The sequence below is a fragment of the Nannospalax galili genome, unplaced genomic scaffold, assembly GCF_000622305.1.
Source record: "Nannospalax galili isolate Female #2095 unplaced genomic scaffold, S.galili_v1.0 scaffold2094, whole genome shotgun sequence".
In the NCBI taxonomy this organism is placed as follows: Eukaryota; Metazoa; Chordata; class Mammalia; order Rodentia; family Spalacidae; genus Nannospalax; species Nannospalax galili.
Genome location: NW_008335359.1, coordinates 37,685 through 55,820, shown reverse-complemented (window position 1 = coordinate 55,820; position 18,136 = coordinate 37,685). Strand labels below are relative to the sequence as shown.

Sequence of the window (18,136 nt, the reverse complement as noted above, 5' to 3'; positions counted from 1 at the left end):
ATAGGTTCCAGAAATTGGATTCGGGTGGCCAGGCTCTGCAAATTTTTATACACTGAGACCTCTCCCTAGCCCTCTTGTTATTCTTTTAAGACACAGTCTTGATATATGGCCTATGCTGGTTTTGAATTTTCCATCTTCCTGCCTCAGCTTCCCAAGTGCTGGAATTACAGGTGCTACCCAGCCCAGTTGTGTTCAAATATTTTATTTTTGATATTCTTGTTGACAGAATTGCTCTCTGAATTTCATTTTCATAGAGTTTGTGTCTAGTGTGAGAGCTGTCAGGAGCCTCATCTGTGCTCCCCCCTTTTTTTGTATGTCTATCACTTGCTTTGGGTTTCCAGCCTGTCCCTCCTTCCAACACAGATTGAAATCCCATTTCCTCCTCTCTTTAGTTTGCTGAGCTCCAGCACAACCACTTAGCACTTCCTTATCTGTAAGAGAAGTTGTTAACGGTTTCCCACACCTGGGTGCAGTGACATCAGCGATACCTGTGAGAATACCCATAGGTCCCTGGTACTACCAAGGTCAAGAGCCTGCATCTATGTCCTTCCAGGTAGAGGAGCCCAGAGCGGGGGCTGAGGAGCCTGTGGATTGTCGACAGTGGACCCAGCACCATCTGGTTGCTGCAGACATCCGAGTGGCACCAGCCATGGCTCTGACTCCTCCACAGGGTGACGCAGATGCTGATGGCATGGATGTCAATGTCCGTGGCCCTGGTGAGTGTCCCTCCCCCTCACTGGCCCTGCCTATGACAGTTCACATGTGGGGCTGTGTTCTGGGGAGTATCTGGGCTGTGTGTGTGTGTGTGTGTGTGTGTGTGTGTGTGTGTGTGTTAAGCCAGGCTTTAAGCTTTAAAACTACTACTCAAAGTAGATTACCTAAAACAAAGGATACACTGGTATGTAACAACTGGAAGCTGCAAGTGTATTTGGATCTTGGAACTTTTTTTTTTAATGAGGTTGGGATCTCTCTCTCTCTCTCTCTCTCTCTCTCTCTCTCTCTCTCTCTGTCACTCTCTTTGAAACAGTCACATTTATTTGTGTGTGTGTATGTGTGTGAGTGTACATGAACAACTTGCTGAAGGAGTTCTCGCCTTCCACTCTGGGTGACAGGGATCCCATTCAGGTTGTCAGGTTTGGCGGCAGTTTCCAATACCTCCTGAGCCAATCTGTTAGCCCCTGGATCTTTCACCGTCCAGCAAATCTCAGATATTCATTCTTGAGCCAATCAATGTGGTCAGGGGGCTGGAATATGCAGATTACCCAGTGCCAGGATGCGGATTCTGCTCTCAGGGCCTGAGACTGGGGAATGCTTGAAACGGAAGCCAAGGGGAAAAAGCGGTGCCTTCGTGTCCTGCGTGCCCCACTTCTTAGAATCCCTTCTGTGATAAATCAGGCTCCTGATCCCTGGGTGACTTTGCTGGGAGAATTTGCTGTTCTCTCTTGCCTCGCTGTGTGTCCCCATTCCCTCTGACTATCACCTTGGGAGGCTTCTAGGTTGGTGACACCCTCCCGGTCCCTGCAGATGGCTTCACTCCACTTATGCTGGCCTCCTTCTGTGGGGGAGCCCTGGAACCGATGCCCACTGAGGAGGACGAGGCCGATGATGCGTCAGCCAGCATCATATCAGACCTGATCTGCCAGGGAGCCCAGCTTGGGGCACGGACTGACCGCACAGGCGAGACCGCCCTGCACCTGGCTGCCCGCTATGCCCGTGCAGATGCGGCCAAGCGGCTGCTGGATGCTGGGGCAGACACCAATGCTCAGGACCATTCAGGTCGCACCCCTCTTCACACGGCTGTCACTGCTGACGCCCAGGGCGTCTTCCAGGTGAGATAGACCTTCTTCTTTGGACCTCAGAGTCAGCATGGACATCAGAGATACCTGGGTTTGAGCCCTGGTTCTGTCTTGAAGAATTAAAAAAAATATTTTATTTATTATTTTTATTTTATGTGTATGAGTGTATTGCCTGCATGTGTATTAAGTGCGTCTGTGTCATGCAGTGCCCGTGGAGGTCATAAGAGGGCGTTGGATTCCCTGGAATTGGAGTTACATACAGTTGTTACCTGCCATGTCAGTGCTGTGAATTGAACCTGGGTCCTCTGCAAGAGCAGTCAGTGCTCTTAACTGTGGAGCCAACTCTCCAGCCCCCAGAGTTTTGTTTTTATCACCTGGAAAATGGGGATATTTGGAGTACATTGCTTGGCAAGACTAGGTGGTACCAGACCTAGATTTTTTAAAAAGTGTTTTAAAAATTACACTTATTTATCTATCTCTCTGTTTGTTTTTTGTGTGTATGGGTGCATGGGTATCCATGCTACAGTACATGTGTGAAGGTCAGAAGTTAACTTTGGAGAATCAGTTTTCTCCTTCCACCATGTAAGTCCTGGGGATCAAACTTAGGTCATCAGGCTTGGTAGCAAGCCTTTACCTGCTGAGCCATCTCACTGGCCCGTGAGCTTAGATTTTTCTATTTTACAGTGCTGCAGGAGTCTACCCAACAACTGTGTTGTTTTTACTTGCAGTGCAGTATTCAATGAATGGCATGAACTATTCAGTGCTGGTTTTTAAAAGTTTTTTTTTTTTGAGACAATTTGTTGTGTAGCTCAGGTTAGTCTTGAACACATGACCCTCCTGCCTCAGGCTCCCCTAAATGCTGGGATTATACACTACTGTTTCCTGTTTATCTTCAGTCCCCTCCTTGCTGGAGATGGAAGTGCTCTACCCTTGAGTCATGCCCTCAGATTTAATCATACCCTAGGTTTTGTGTTAGCTGATTTGCCTAGCTATGGATTAATATAATTGTTATGAGCATTTTTAAGATGGGCTGGGTAAAGATAGGCCTTTAATCCCAGAATCCAGGAGGCAGAGGCAGGAACAGGTGAATTTTTGTGAGTTCCAGGCCAGCCAGGTCTACATAATGAGTTCCAGGCCAGCCAGGTCTACATAATGAGTTCCAGGCCAGCTAGGGCTACATAGTGAGATCTTGTCTCAAAAAACAAAACAAAACAAATCAAAGATGGATTGGCATAAGATAAGCTGATGCTTGGTATAGGTTAGGTAGGTGTATTGAACCCATTGTTTTTTTCTTTTCATTTTTCTTAGTTTAGCATGTAAAGTGATGGGTTTTATTATGACATTTTAATAATAATGTCATTAATTTTTATTTAAAAAATAATATTTGTATTGATTCATTGGGAATTTCATACAGAATATTTTGATCACATTTAGACTCCCTCCTCTGTCTCCTCTCAGATTCATCCCCATTTCCTCAAGCCCCTTATTTTTTAAACTTAATTGAAACCAAAATTAGCATTATTTAATCAATTAGGAAAATACCAAGTGAAATATTAAATATCAGAAATCATTAAAAATATATAAATATAAAAGAGTTTAAGGAGCAAAAAGTGAGAGAAATGTTTAGTTACTTGTGGGTCCTGGATTGTCATTAGTTGAAGATGAGTTCTATCCAGCATCTCTGAAGTCCACATGGATGAGTTCTCAGGTGAAGTGAACACATGTGAATCTCCTAAGCCCCCTAATTTTAAGGGTTTTTTTTTTGCTTTTTTGTGAGTGTTGGTGTGTGTGTGTGTGTGTGTGCATGTGTGTATGTGTGCCTGCAGAAGCCAGAGGATGCTGTTGGGGTGTCCTGCTGTGTCACCTTACATCTTACTCTTACTGAACCTGAAGCTAGGCTGGTGGTCAGTAAGCCCCAGTGATCCTCCGGTCTCCTCCCCACACATCACTGGGGTTACAGGCACACATGGCCATGCCTGGCTTTTTTCATGGGTGCTTGCATAGCAAGTACTCTTATCCACTGAGCCATCTCCCCAGTCCCCAAAGAGATCATTATTTAATTCAATTTCTAATTAGGATCTTTTTGATTTACTTAGCAGGAATAGCAAGCAATGTAAGTTGGAGTCCTTGGGATAATGCTCATCCTTGGGCTACTGATGTCCTACTGTGTCTTTTTGCTAGATTCTCATCAGAAACCGCTCTACAGACCTGGATGCCCGCATGGCAGATGGCTCCACTGCACTGATCTTGGCGGCCCGCCTGGCGGTGGAGGGCATGGTGGAAGAGCTCATTGCCAGTCATGCTGATGTCAATGCAGTGGATGAGCTGGGTAGGTGCTGAGGAAGTGTTGGGAGGAGCCTTGAGGTTCTGATTGCCCTCTTTGTGTGAACTCACACCAGGCACGTACTTAGAGGCTCCCAGGAGCCTGGAACACCTTATGCAGGGCTGGTGTAGTACTCCAGGTTTAAAAAAAAGTAGCTTCCCAAAGTCATTCCCCTCCCCTCATCCTCTCCTCTTTTTCTTTTCCTATGTCCCTCTCTCTTTTTGGCTCTGTCATCTTTCCTTCTTTCTGTCCCTCTCCCCCTTTCCCTTTCCCTTCCTCTTCTCTCTTTTCTTTCTCCCTCCCTTCCCCCTTTCCTGTTCCTGTCCTGTATAAAACAATGGATTTCATTATATTTTCATCCATGTACTTTTAGAATATTCACACTCGCTTTCACTTTCTCTCTCCTCCCCCTACTCCCTCCCTCCATATAGTCCATCTATACTTTCATGTTGTACTCATGGTTCTCCTCTTTCTATCGGTTTCCAATCCCCCATTCTTTGTGGAGTCTAAATATTAAAAGAAAACATGAAGGACTTGTCTGAGTCTGGCTTATTTCGTTTAACATTATAATCTCTAGTTTCATCATGTTCTTGAAAATGATATTATTCCTTCTCCTTGGGGCTGGAGAGCAGTTAGTACTGCAGGAGCCGTTAGTAGTCTTAACCACTGAGCTATCTCTCTAGCTGCCTCCACCCCCTTTTTTGTTTTAGAGAGAGGGTTTCACATAGTGGAGGCTTATTTTAACCGACTGTGTAACGCACTTGAAATCTTGATCCTCCAGCCTCCATTTCCCAAGTGCTAGAGTTAGGCATGCATCACCACACCCAGCTCAATTTCATTTTGACTGAATAATGCTTCATTGTACACAGCAGTATAAATGCTGTGTTTTCTTTGTTCATCTATTGTTGAGCACCTAGGCTGATGCCATAAGCTGGCTGTGGTGAATAGTGCTGTGAATGCCACAGTAAACACGGCTGTGCAGGTATCTCTATGAATGTTGATTCAGAGTCCTTCCGGCACAGACCCTGAGTGGTATACCTGGACCATAGGCACTTCTGCATTTAGCTTTTTAAAGACCCTCCATAGTGTTTTTATAACGGCTGCACTAATTTACATTCCTACCAATAGTGCATAAGGACCCCTTTCTCCAACATTGTCTGCTTTTATTTTCTTTCTTTCTGTTTCCTTGAAGATGGTTATTCTGGATGAGGTGAGGTAGAATCCTAGTGTAGTTTTGATATGAATTTCGTTTATAGGCTGACTCTGCCTCCTGAGTGCTGGGATTACAGGTGTGTGCCACCACGCTCAATCTTTGAGTATTTTTAAATGTATTTGTTGACCATTTGCACTTCTTTTGAGAACTGTTCAATTAATTTTCTTATTTATTGATTGGATTATTTGTTATTTTGGTGTTAAATATTTTGAGTTCTTATTTATTTTTATTTCCTGTGCTTAAGTATTTTGCCTTTGTGTGAGTACACCTGTGCATGCAATGCCTATGGAGGTCAGAAGAGGGTGTTCCCTTGGAACTGGAGTTAGGAGTGGTTGTTAGCCACCGTGTGGTGCTGGGAACTGAACCCCGGTTCTCTGCAAGAGCAGCCAATTCTTTTAACTGCTGAGCTATCTCTCCAGCCCTGTCATTTGAGTTTTCTATATATTCTGACTACTGATCCCTAAGTAGTTGGCAAAGCTTTTCCCCATTGTGTAGGGAGGACACATTATTATCATCTGTTTTTTTTTTTGGTTTGTCATTCTGGAGATAGATCCCATATCCCTGCTTATGCTAGGCAAGTGCTCTACCACTGGGCCTTTATCTACCTACTCTACCACTTAGTCTCTCTGTATGCCTTTTTGGAAGGATATGCTCCACTGCCACCTGCTGGACAGTTGTAATAAATTTGCAAATGTGGTAAATCTGTGCCTGCAGCTGCCTGGAGGTGTCCTGCTTGTCCTGGGTCTGATCTGTGCAGTCACAACAAATTTTTCTCATGTCCAGAGGGCCTCACACAGCTGTAGATACACTCAGATATCACACACATCCTTTCAAGCATGTTTTGGTTGCCACTATAGGGTATAAAACAACATCCCACCAGTAACATCCCACTTCCAATGTTACCAGAGAAATTGGGGTTCTCTTTCAAGTACTGTTAATAAAAGAATTTAGAAACAGACTACCTTAGCGTTTGAGAGAAAAACAGTAGTGCAGGCAAGCTGTAAACACTGACCCCCCTCCCCCTAATAGGGAGATGGAGAAGAGGAAGAGAGAAATCCATGCCTTTTACAGTGGAGGTTGGAGAACATCAGCTTGGGGGGAGGTATGTGTGGGGTTGGGCTTCAGAGAATGGGTAGAAGGCCAAGAATGAAACATGCTCAGTATCCAAAAGCAAAGGAAAAGGAGGAAAGAGTGGGTTGGGGAGATGGTTCAGTGGTTAAAGCACTTGCCATGCAGGTGTGAAGACCAGAGTTCAGATCCCTAGAAATCCTTGTAAATGCCAGGTGGGTGTGACTGTAGTTCCAGCTTTGGGAGAAAAAGATGGGATTCCCAAAGCACAGGCCATATTGGCAAGCTCTGGGTTTGAGAGTGTTAGGAAATTAGGAGTTTTAACTCTTTTTGGAGTAATTGTTAGGATTAGGAGTTGAAAGAGCCTCAGGTAGGAAAGAACAACCAGCCTCATAGAATCCACATTGGCCTTTATTAGTCCATGAGGAGTGACCACTGACCAGCCCGGAGTCTGCAGTAGCCACCTGGGGCCAAACAGCAGGGGAGCTTGAGTACTTTTGTGTAGGTAAACAGAGTCATGGGGGTTGGGCAGAGAATTCAAGTCTGCGTTCTTCCCTGATAAATAAGGGTTTCAGGAGGGTTTGTGGAAGAAGATTTATAGGGATCCCAGATGGGCTTGTTTGCAAAGCTAGGATTGCTTCATGGTTTCAGGTTAATGGAGGTCTACCTTCAGAGAGACCCTGCCTCAGTGAACAAGGTAGAAGACCCAACCTCCATATGTTCACACATGGGCATGTGCATCCCCACACACAGGCACGACCATTCACACACATGTGTATATCACATATGAAAAATGGGGAAAGGAAAAAATATTCAGGGACTGGAGAGGTGGCTCAGTGGTTAAAAGTACTGATTGCTCTTGCAGAGGACCTGAGTTGAGTTCCTAACACCCACATGATAGGTAGGAACCATAACTCCAGTTCCAGGGGATCAGACACCCTCTTCTGGCCTCTGTGGGCACTGCATGCACATGGAGCACTTACAAATGTGCAGATAAAACACATGTAGCTAATAAACATTAAAAAAATTTCAGAAAAGCAGCAGGTCACATGCCTGCTTTGAGGGACCGACTTTGGGGAAGTCAAGTACATTATCTCATTAAGGGGATAGTCTGCCCTCTCCTTAGGGAGCCTTCAGATGATTCAGATTTCCTGCTGGGGTGAGGGGTGGGTTCCTGGACAGGTGATTAACAGGCTCTACTGGATTAACTCTTTTTTTTTTTGTTATTGTTGTTTTAATCATGTGCATATGTATGTGTACCAATATTGGAGCTCATGGAGGCCAGAGGTGTTAGATCCTCTGGGAGCTGGAATTACAGGTAGTTGTCAGCCTGATGTGGGTGCTGGGAATTAATCTCGGGTCCTATGGAAAAGCAGTACATGCTTTTAACTGATGAGCCATCTCTTCAGCCCTGGATTAACTCTTTTTTATTTAAATTTTTTTTTTTTTTTACTTTTTGTATTGCCTGCATGTATGTTAGTGTACCTGTGTCATGCAGTGCCTGTGGAGGTCAGAAAGGGTGTCAGATCCCCTGGAACTGGAGTTATGGGCAATTGTTAGCTGCTATGTGGATACTGGAAATGGAACCCAGGTGCTCTTAACCAGTGCTCTTAATCACTGCTAAGCCATCTCCAGCCCCCCCCCCCATTAATTCTTAAAATGAGACAATAATATGTAGTGTGTTGGGTCTCCACTCTGGGCCAGAGGCACAACTCAGATTCTATTCTTTAGACCTGGAGGAAGTAGTCAATATGCCCAGATACCCCACCTTTTAGTATGGTAATTTAAATTCTACTGAGTAACAGTGCTGTTTACCTTTCAAGTGTTACCAGGGAAAGGGGAAGTGTGTTCTAAAGCCTCAGTGACCTCTAAGGTTAATACTATAACAAACAAATGTCCCTGGGGGTAGGGGGAAGGGATCATTCATAGTTGAGAACACAACTATAGCTCAGTGCTGGTCTCTAGAATTTTTTGTGATGATGGGAAAAAATGTTGTCTGTCAACCCTATCCAGTGTGGCTGTCACTGGCCACTTGTGGCTGTTGAGTGTTGGATTTAGGAGACCAGAAAAAGGAAGGAGTTTAAAGTTAAGAAATAAGAACCAGAGCCAGACCTGCAAGGAATATGTCCTCTTTAATTCAGGAGAACATAGCAAAGGGCCAGTGCTGTCCATGGATACAGACATCAGCAAGCATAAGCAGAGCATTTTGGTTTTTATATAGGGACTCTGTTGAATGCAGCTGTAGGAATTTGCTGGGTCTCAGGTGTAAGATATCAGTGTTAGATTTTTGGGAAATAAAAGGAAAGAAAGAGGAGTAGGAGACAAGGAAACAGAGCCAGACCTGCAACAGGTGAGGAGTAGATCTTCCTTTATTCAGAGAAGATACACTGAGAGGTAGAGACTGTCCTCGGGAGCCAAACTTCTACAACTAGACAAAGAAAATGGGGGTGGGGCAGTTATACCAGGGTTGTGGGACACAACTGCACTTAGTCGGGAGTTGAGTTAGTGCCCGAGGGTCTCCTTCTCAAGATTATTTCCCCAGAAATTGGCAGGAGTGTTATCTATGGCCCTAGAGGAAACAGGTGAGCTCCACAAACACTTTCAGGCTTGGGAGTGACCAACTGATAAGGGGTGAGCAGAGCCAGGCTTGAGCAAGGCCAGGCTACCAATTTAGGGCCAGTTTAAGGGATTTATGGCTTTCCCTAATGAGGCTTCTGGCTTTTCTGCAATTCACACATTCTATCAATCAGTATCCTTGGGGTACTTGAGGTTGACTCTGCAAACAGTCCTTGTAGTGATCAGTTGATAAGACCAGGCCACCAGAGCAGGCTATGGCACAGCAGAAGTTAAGTGCCTCTGTACCCAGTCTCTGTCAGCCAGGGAAGTGACCAGTTGATAAGGTCTGATCAAAGGCCAAGCCACCAATTTGGGCTGTTTGGCTACCTTGAGGAATTTATGTAAGGAAGCTTATGACTCTCTTGCAATTTACACATTCTATCACTGAGTACTTGAAGTGTGGCTGGGACAAATGAAGACCTAAGTTTTCTTTTAATTCATTTACCTTTTAAAATATTGGGCTAGGGATATAGCTCAGTTGGTAGAGTACCTACCTAACGTTCACGAAGCCCTAGGTTCAATCCTTAGAACACATAAAACCAGGAATTTAAATTCTCAGTAGAATTTAAATTACATGAATTCATGCATGTAATCCCAGTGCTTAGGGCCTGGAGCTAGGAAGATCAGATGTTCAAGGTTGTCCTTGACTACATAATGAGTTCCAGGCCAGCTTGGGATGCATGCCTGAGTAAGAAACATCAAATATTAGGCTTTTCTTTTCAAATCCTATAAAACTTGGTCCATGACAAGGAATTCTAATCCTTTAATCCCACCATACCTTGTAAGACTCTTGTTTAAGGAAAAGCCATAATGCATTTCCAAACATGATGACCTGGGATAGTTGAGCTCTTCCCCCTCCCTTTGCACCTGTTCTCTTAAAGAAACCACAAGGAAAGACTGTGTATTAGTGAGTTTTCTGTTGCTGTGATAGAAACGCTGACCAAAGCAATTTATAGAAGGAAGAATTTATTTGTGTTTACGGTTCCAAGAGGCATGAGTCTATCGTGGTGGGGAAACATGGTAGCAGAGGTGGCTGGAGCAGGAGCAGCAGAAGCTAAGCTCTCCCATCTTCAAGCAGGCACAGGAAGCAAGAGAGCAACTGGCGATCGGGCAAGGCATAAGAATTCTCTAAGCCCCCCCCCCCCAGTTATATGCTTCCTCCAGCATAGCCACACCTTTAAGACCACTAACTGGGGACTAAAATGTCCAAATACTTGGAGCCTATGGGGGACATTCTTTTTCAAACCACCACAGACTGTGAGGCCAGACCTCAGCCTATTGGGAAAAAGCACAGTACTCTTGCTTTAGGGATAAAAGCCTATCCAACTTCTGGGTCCTGTGTACTTGTTGGATCTGATTGATCATACAACTCGCCCTTTTTGCAAAAGCAAAATGTACCTTGCTGAGTTACTTTCACTTTGTCCCTGTGTTCTTTGTGTAGCATTGGTGGGGACTTTGGACCTTGAATTTTATTTCTAACATCTGTTCTAGTTTTATTTATTTTGCTGTGATAAAAAACTCTGATCAAAAAGCAACTTTAGGGGAGAAAAGTTTTATTTGGCTTGTACTTCCAGGTCATAGCTCATCACTGAGGAAAGCTGTGGCGGGAATTCAAAGCAGAAACCTGCAGGCAGGCCTGTTGCTGTTCCACAAGTATTCTGTCCAACCAAGGACTCACTTCACAGCCAAGGAAGTATAGCAGGAACCATGGAAGATGCTGCTTGCTAGCCAGCTTGCATCTCATGCTCAGCAGGCTTTCTTATACAGTCCAGGACCTCCTACCCAGGAAGTCGTGCTACCCACAGTGGGTTAGACCCTCCTGACATCAATGAGCAATCTAGACAATCCCCCACAAGAATGCTGTCAGGCCAGTGTGATCTGAGTAATGCCTCAGTTGACATTAGGTGACTCTTAGGTGACTCTAGGCTGTGTCAAGTTGACAGGTAAAGCTGAATAGTACAGTGTCTCCAAAATTTGTTTTTAATCTTGGTTTTGCTTGGTTTAAAAATATGTATAACTTTGTTGAATCATAATTTGCGATCAGTTTTTGAAACATTCTTAACACCTTAAGTATCCACCTTTAGTCAGTCGATGTCTCAAGCCCTGGGCAATGTTGATAAGCTTTCTGTGCCTTTGCTCTATAGATTTGCCTTCTCTTTTTAAAAGTTATTTTTATATATGCAGACCAGGCTAGCCTTGATCTCAGAGATCTGCCTGCCTCTTCTACCTCCTGAATGTTGGACTACCATGCATGACTCTTCTTTTTTAATTACGCACACACACATGTGCACACGCTTTTGTGTGTGTGTGTGTGTGTGTGTGTGTGTGTGTATGTTACTGAAGGTGCCTGTGGAGTCCAGAAGAGAGCATCAGACCCCCTGTAGCTGGAGTTACTGGGTGGTTGTAGGCCACCTAACATGGGTACTGGGAAATGAGCTCATGTCCTCTGCAAGAGCAGCAAGTGCTCTTAACCTCTGAGTTGTTGCTCCAGTCTTCCTTTTTTTGTTGTTGCTTTTTTTAAAGACAGGGTTGAGGAGCTGTAGAGATAGTGCAGTGGTTAACAACACTGACTGCTCTTGCAGAAGACCTGGGTTCGAATCCCAGCATCCACATGGCAGCTAACAACTGTCCATAACTCCAGTTCCAGGTCATCTGACAGTCTCTTCTGTCCTCTGAGTGCATTGCAGGACATGGGTGCACTTACCTACATGCAGGCAATACACACATACACATAAAATAAAAATAATAAAATTTAAAAAATTAAAAAAAGAGAGACAGGGTCACATGATTCCCATACTGTCCCCAAACTTGCTATGTAGCCAATGATGATCTTGAACTTCTGATCCTCTTGTTTCTGCTTCCCAAGTGCTGAGATTACAAGTATGTGTCATCATGCATGACTTATGTGGTACTAGGTATTAAACCCACAGCTTCATGTGTACCAGGGACGCACTTTACCAACTGAACTACATCCCCAGTTCCTGTTTCTGGATATTCTTTATAAAAATGTTTTAATTTTTATTTCTGATATTTATTTATTGTATATGGGGGGGTGGTGTATGGATTTCCGGGGACACTTGGAGGATTTGTCTCCTTCTACCATGTGGCTTCCAGGGATTAAATTCATGTTGTCAGTCTGTTGTTAGGACTGGTGGCAAGTGCCTTTGCCCACTGAGCGAGCTCACTGGCCATTCTGAAATATGAAGCTTTTCACTCTGGCTTTTGTTTTGCTTTAAAAAATATTTTATTATTTTTATTTTATGTGTATAAATGTTTTGTCTGCATGTATGTAAGTGCATCTGTGTCATACAATGCCCAAGGAGGCTAGAAGAGGGCATTGGAACTAGAGCCAGGAATGTGAGTGCTGGGAACACAACCTGGGTCCTCTGCAGGAACAGCCAATGATGCTCCTAAGTGCTGAGCCATCTCTCCAGTCTTCTCTCTAGCTTCTTGACTCAGCGTTCTGTTCTGAGGGTGTAGTATGGCTCAGTATTTGGTTTCTCTTTTTGTTTTATTTAGATAGAGTTTCACTATATATTTCGGACTGACCTTGAACTTACTCTGTAGATGGGGCTAGTCTGGAACTTGTAGAAATCCTCCTGTGTCTACCTGAGTGCTTTATGTATTTTTTTTTAACTGATTAATATTCCACAGTATGGCTGCTCTACTGTACCATTTGTCTGTTGATAGGCTTTTGGGTGTTGTTTCATTTAGCTTTTATGAATAATACTTCTGTGAACATTCATGGAGAAGTTATTATGTAGGTAAATATTTTTCTTTCCCCTGGGCATATACCTAGGAATGAAATTGCTGGGTCATACAGCAATTCTGTGTTTAAACTTTAGGGAACTGCTAGATTGTTTTTCACAGCACATCACAAATGTATAGTCTCACCAGTGGTGTATCACCAGCTTCTAGTATCTTCATATTCCTGCCAACATTTGTTCTTGTCTATTTTTTTCTTGCTTTTAAAACCATTTTGTTTATTTATTATTTATTTTTATTTTATGTGTAAGAGTGTTTTGCCTGCATGTATGTAAGTGTGCAATGCTTGTGGAGGTCAGAAGAGGGCATTGGATTCCTTGGAACTGGAGTTTCAGACAGGTGTTAGCTGCCATGTGGGTACTGGGAATCGAACCCAGGTCCTCTGCAAGAGCAGCCAGTGCTCTTAATCACTGATCTGTCTCTCCAGTTCCTTTTTTTTTTTTTTTTTTTTTTTTTTTGACATAGGGGTTCACTATGTTATCCAGCTTCACCTTGAACTCCTGGACTCAAGGGATCCTCTTCTTTCAGCCTCTCTAAGTAGCTGGGATTGAAGGCATGAGCTAGTCTCAACTTTATTGTCTGCCTGGTTACAATTTTCCTAGTTGGTGAGTGTAAAATGATAGTTTGTTGTGTTTTAATTTTCATTCTTCTGGGGCTGGAGAGATGGTTAAGAGCACTGGTTGCACTGGGCATGGTAGTGCATGCCTTTAATCCCAGCACTCAGGAGGCAGAGGCAGGCAGATCTCTGTGAGCTTGAGGCCAGCCTGGTCTACATGGTGAGTGCCAAGCCATCTGGGGCTACAGGGAGACCCTGTCTCAAAAAGACCAAAAAAAAAACCCCCAAAACCCCCCCAAAACCCATTGATTGCTCTTGCAGATGACTCAGGTTTGGTTCATAGCACCAACATAATGGCTAACAACCATCATCCAGTTCCAGGGATCTGATGCCACTGGCATTGCAGAACATGGGTGCACTTACATACATACAGGCAATACACTCATACACATAAAATAAAATAATAAAAAACAATCATTTTCATTCTTCTGAGGGAAATGAAGCTGAGTGTCTTTTCATGTGCTTATTTGTCATTTATATATCTTTGAAGAAATATTTATTCAGAACTATTTTTTTGTGGTACTGGAGGTCAAACTTAGGCTCCTATATGAATGCAAGACAGGTGTTTTACTACTCAGCTGCACACCCAACCACAGAGCTTGTTTTATCATTGGTATAAGAATTCCTTATGTATCCTTGGGGCTGGAGAAATGGCTCAGTGGTTAAGAGCACTGACAGATCTTACAGAAGACTGATCTTGCAGAAGACCTGGGTTGAATCCCAGCATCCACATGGCGGCTAACAACCATCCATAACTCTAATTCCAGGGGATCCAACACTCTCTTCTGTCCTCCAAAGGCATTGCATTGCACAACACAGGTGCACTTACATACATGCAGGCAATACATGTAAACACATAAAATAAAAAGAGTTCCTTATGTATTCTAGAGATAAACCCCTCATCAGATATTTTACAAACCTATAGATATTTTTCCCCTTTCATTTGTAATTTTCATTTTTCTAAAAATGGACTTGATAAAGCAATCATTTTTATTTATTTATTTATTTGTGTGTGTATGAATATATGCACATGTGCATATGTGTATGTGTGGGTGCATGCGCTTGTGCAAGGTCCAAGGGTGCTACAAGAAGGATTCAGTGAACTTTTCTATCACTCTCTGCCTACTTCTTTGACGTGGGATCTCTCACTGAATCTGGAACTCATGTTTTCTTAGTTAGACTAGAAGCTAGCAAGGCCCCTCTATCTGTCCTGCTTGAAGCTGGAGTTATAGGTGTACACTGGATGCTGGAATCTGAACTCAGGTTCAAGTAATTGTGCAGTAAGTGCTTTTAACCATTGAGCCATCTTTCCAGCCTCCAGTCTTTTTTTCTAAAAAAAGATTTATTTATTATTTTTATTATGTGTGTGCATGTGTCTGTGTGTGTCTGTATGAGTGTATGCCGTGTGTGTGTGTGCCCACAGAGGCCAGAAGAGGGCATCAGATCCCTTGTAGCTGGAGTTATGGGTCTCTGTGAGCCACTTGACATGGGTGCTGGGATCCGAACTTAGGTCCTCTGCAAGAGCAGTATGTGCTCTTAATCTCTCTAGCCCCTTTTCTTTTTTTTTTTGAAATTAATGTTTTGGTTAGCATACAAAGAAATGGATTTCATTGTACTTTACTTATTTTTATTTATTTTATATGTGTGTGTTTATACACATGCCATGGTGCATGTGTGGAAGTTGGAGAACAAATTTTGTGGAGTAGATTCTCTCCTTCTACCTTTATGTGCGTTCTGATGGTGGAACTCAGGTGTTCAGGCTTGCAAAGCAAGTGCCTTTACCTGCTGGGCCATCTGATCATTTCTTGCTTTTTTTAAAAAAAAGTTAATTTTTGTTTATTTTTTGTGTGTATGAGTGTTTTGTGTGATACATGTAAGTGCACCACATGTGTGCAATGCCTGTGGAGGCCAGAAGAGGGCATTGGATCCTCTAGAACTGGAGCTAAGGATAGTTGTTAGCCACTGTGTGGGTGCTGGGAACTGAACCCAGGTCCTGGGTCCTGTGCAAGAACAGCCTGTGCTTTTAACCTCTGCAAGAGCAGCCAGTGCTTTTAACCCCTGGGCCGTCTCTAGCTCCTTGCTTATTTTAATTAGTTTCGGTCTGAAATGTGACATGTGACTCTATAGCATTGGATGACAGAGGTCTGTACAGAGCTCCTGAGTATGGAGAGTCACACATGCAAAGGGTGCCCCTTGGTAAGAGGAGTTCTATAGATCTGGGCATATGTAGCCCCAAACATGTGTTCAGATGCTGAGGACAATCCTGCACTCTCCTAAGCCTACTTGGCCATTTTCTAGATACTTCATGCTATCCTGTGATAGGGAACCTGGTATATGAGCCTGATCCTGACCTTGATGTTTCTTTCCCTGCAGGGAAATCAGCCTTACACTGGGCAGCAGCCGTAAACAATGTGGAGGCCACTTTAGCTCTGCTGAAAAATGGGGCCAACAAGGACATGCAGGACAGCAAGGTGAGCTCATGGGGGCTGGCACTGGAGCCGTCTGTGGTGACATAGAACAGGGTAGGGGACAAGCTTTTTGGGGACACCCATGTTGCCTGCAGTTAGCTTTTAGGAGTAGGACTGGGGCCCAAAGTCTCTGATAGCAGATCAAAGGGGAAAACTTGTGAAAGTCCCTGTGTGACTTTGAACAAGTTGTTGAACAACTCAGAAACTCAGCATTCTCATCTGTAAAGCAGGGACACCACAACATCCACTCCATTGCATTTCCTGAGGGTTCAGTGAGCTAACCCATTTGTAAAGCACTCAGCAGATCCTCAATAAAAGGGAAATGTTAAGGTGATTGTCAAAAGCCCTGCCAAGGGACTGTTATATAATCTCATAATTAATTAACATGTGCAAGGCACATGTATGGAATTCAGACAGCAACCGAGGGAGTCGGTTCTCTCATCTTGTAGGTCCTGGGGATAAAACTCAGGTCATTAGGCTTGAGCCATCTCATTAGTCTTTTTTTTTGTCTTTTTGAAACAGGATCTTTCTGTAGCCCCAGCTGTTCTGGAACTCATTATGTAGACCAGGCTGGCCTTGAACTCAGAGAGATTCACCTGCCTCTGCCTCCTTGGTGCTGGGCCCACCATGGTGTGTGTACCACCTTGCCTGGCTTTAGTCCTTATTTTTTAAAATAAATTATTTGTATATGTATGTATTTTTATTTTTTTGAGACAGGGCCTGGTTGTGTATCCCAGGCTGGCCTTGCACTCACAATTCTCATGCTTATGTTCTCTAAGTGTTGGCATATGCCATCATGCCTGGCTATTTTAAGTTTTATTAAATTAATTAATATATTTTTTGGGACATGGTCTTACTATGTATCCCTGGCTGGTCTGAAATTTACTGTGTAGACCAGGCTGACCTTGAACTCACAGAGATCCACCTGCCTCTGTCTCCTGAGTTCTGCCACCATGCCTGGTTTATTTTATTTTTTAATTATATGTGCATGTGTGTGTGTGCCCATGTGTGTGTCTGTCTATGTGTGGGTATGTGTACACAAGTGCAGGTCCCCATGGAGGCCAGAAGAAGGTGTTAGTTTCCCCTAAAGCTGGAATTACAGGTGGTTGTGAGCCACCACATTTGGATGCTAGGAATCAAACTCAGGTCTTCTGCAAGAACAGTATGCACTCTTAACCACTGAGCCATCTCTCCAGTCCCAGCCTCCTTACCACCCCCCACCCCCAACTCCTGTTTTTTATGAGATAGGATCTCATGCAGTCCTTGCTGGTCTCAAGCTTGCTAAGTAGGTCAAGGATGACCTTGAACTTCTGAGCCTTTTGCTGCCACTTTCCAAGTGCTGGGATCACAGGCATGGGAATACCACAGCTGGCATCAGTTTAGTTATGTCTCCATAATCTAACAGGGCCAGATCCTGTCTTTTAATTTTTTAATTTTACATTAACGTACATGCCCCATGGTGCAGGTGTGGAGGTCAGAGGACAATGTACAGGAGTCCCTTTTCTCCTTCTACCATGTGGGTACCGGGAATCAAACAGGTCATGTGTCTTGCAGCAAGTGCCTTAACCCACTGAGCCTTCTTGTCTGCCCTAGGTCCTGTCTTTAAAAAACATTTCAATATTTTATTCACTATGGAGATATGTGTGTTTGTGTATGTATGTGTATGCATGCGTGTGTGTGTGTGTGTGTGTGTGTGTGTGTGTGTGGTACTGAGGATTGAGCCTATGGTAGGCAAGTAATCTACCACTGAGCTTTTTTACTTTTTGAAATTTTGATATAGGGCTGGGCATGGTGGCATACACCTTCAATCCTAAAGTGTCACTGTGTTGCCTAGGCTGGCCTTGAACTCAATTTATAGCGCAGTTTGGCCTTGAACTTTGAATTCTTCCTCAGCTTCCTAGGTTGCAAGATGGCAGGCTTGTGCCACAAGACCTGAATGTTATGAATTTTTTTCTTTATTCTCTTTAGTAATTTAAAACAGATTATTTATTGTGTGTGTATGTAGAGGTCAGAGGACAGCATTCAGGAGTTGTTTCTCTTCTTCTATCAGGTTTTCAGGCTTTGTGGTAAATGCCTGTATCTGCCGTGTCACTAGCCCTTGTGCTTTCTTTTGAGACCAGGTCTCATTCTTCAGTGGAAGCTGACCTTAACCTCCTGGGAATTCTTTTGGTTTGGTTTCTTTTCTCTTCCTTCCTTCCTTCCTTCCTTCCTTCCTTCCTTCCTTCCCTCCCTCCCTCCCTCTTCCCTGCCCCTCCTTTTCTTTCTTTCGAG

The 18,136-nt window shown here is 43.7% G+C and overlaps 1 protein-coding gene across 1 annotated transcript in view; it reads left to right on the top strand.

The window, feature by feature from the left end:
- Nucleotides 1–18,136, top strand: part of Notch3 (notch receptor 3) — a 54,011-nt gene that overhangs the window by 33,187 nt on the left and 2,688 nt on the right. The window contains exons 29-32 of the mRNA XM_008829989.3: nucleotides 554–716; nucleotides 1,525–1,829; nucleotides 3,978–4,125; nucleotides 15,771–15,868. Of these exons, the coding sequence (XP_008828211.1) occupies nucleotides 554–716; nucleotides 1,525–1,829; nucleotides 3,978–4,125; nucleotides 15,771–15,868 (714 nt within the window). The remainder of the gene's footprint in view (nucleotides 1–553; nucleotides 717–1,524; nucleotides 1,830–3,977; nucleotides 4,126–15,770; nucleotides 15,869–18,136) is intronic.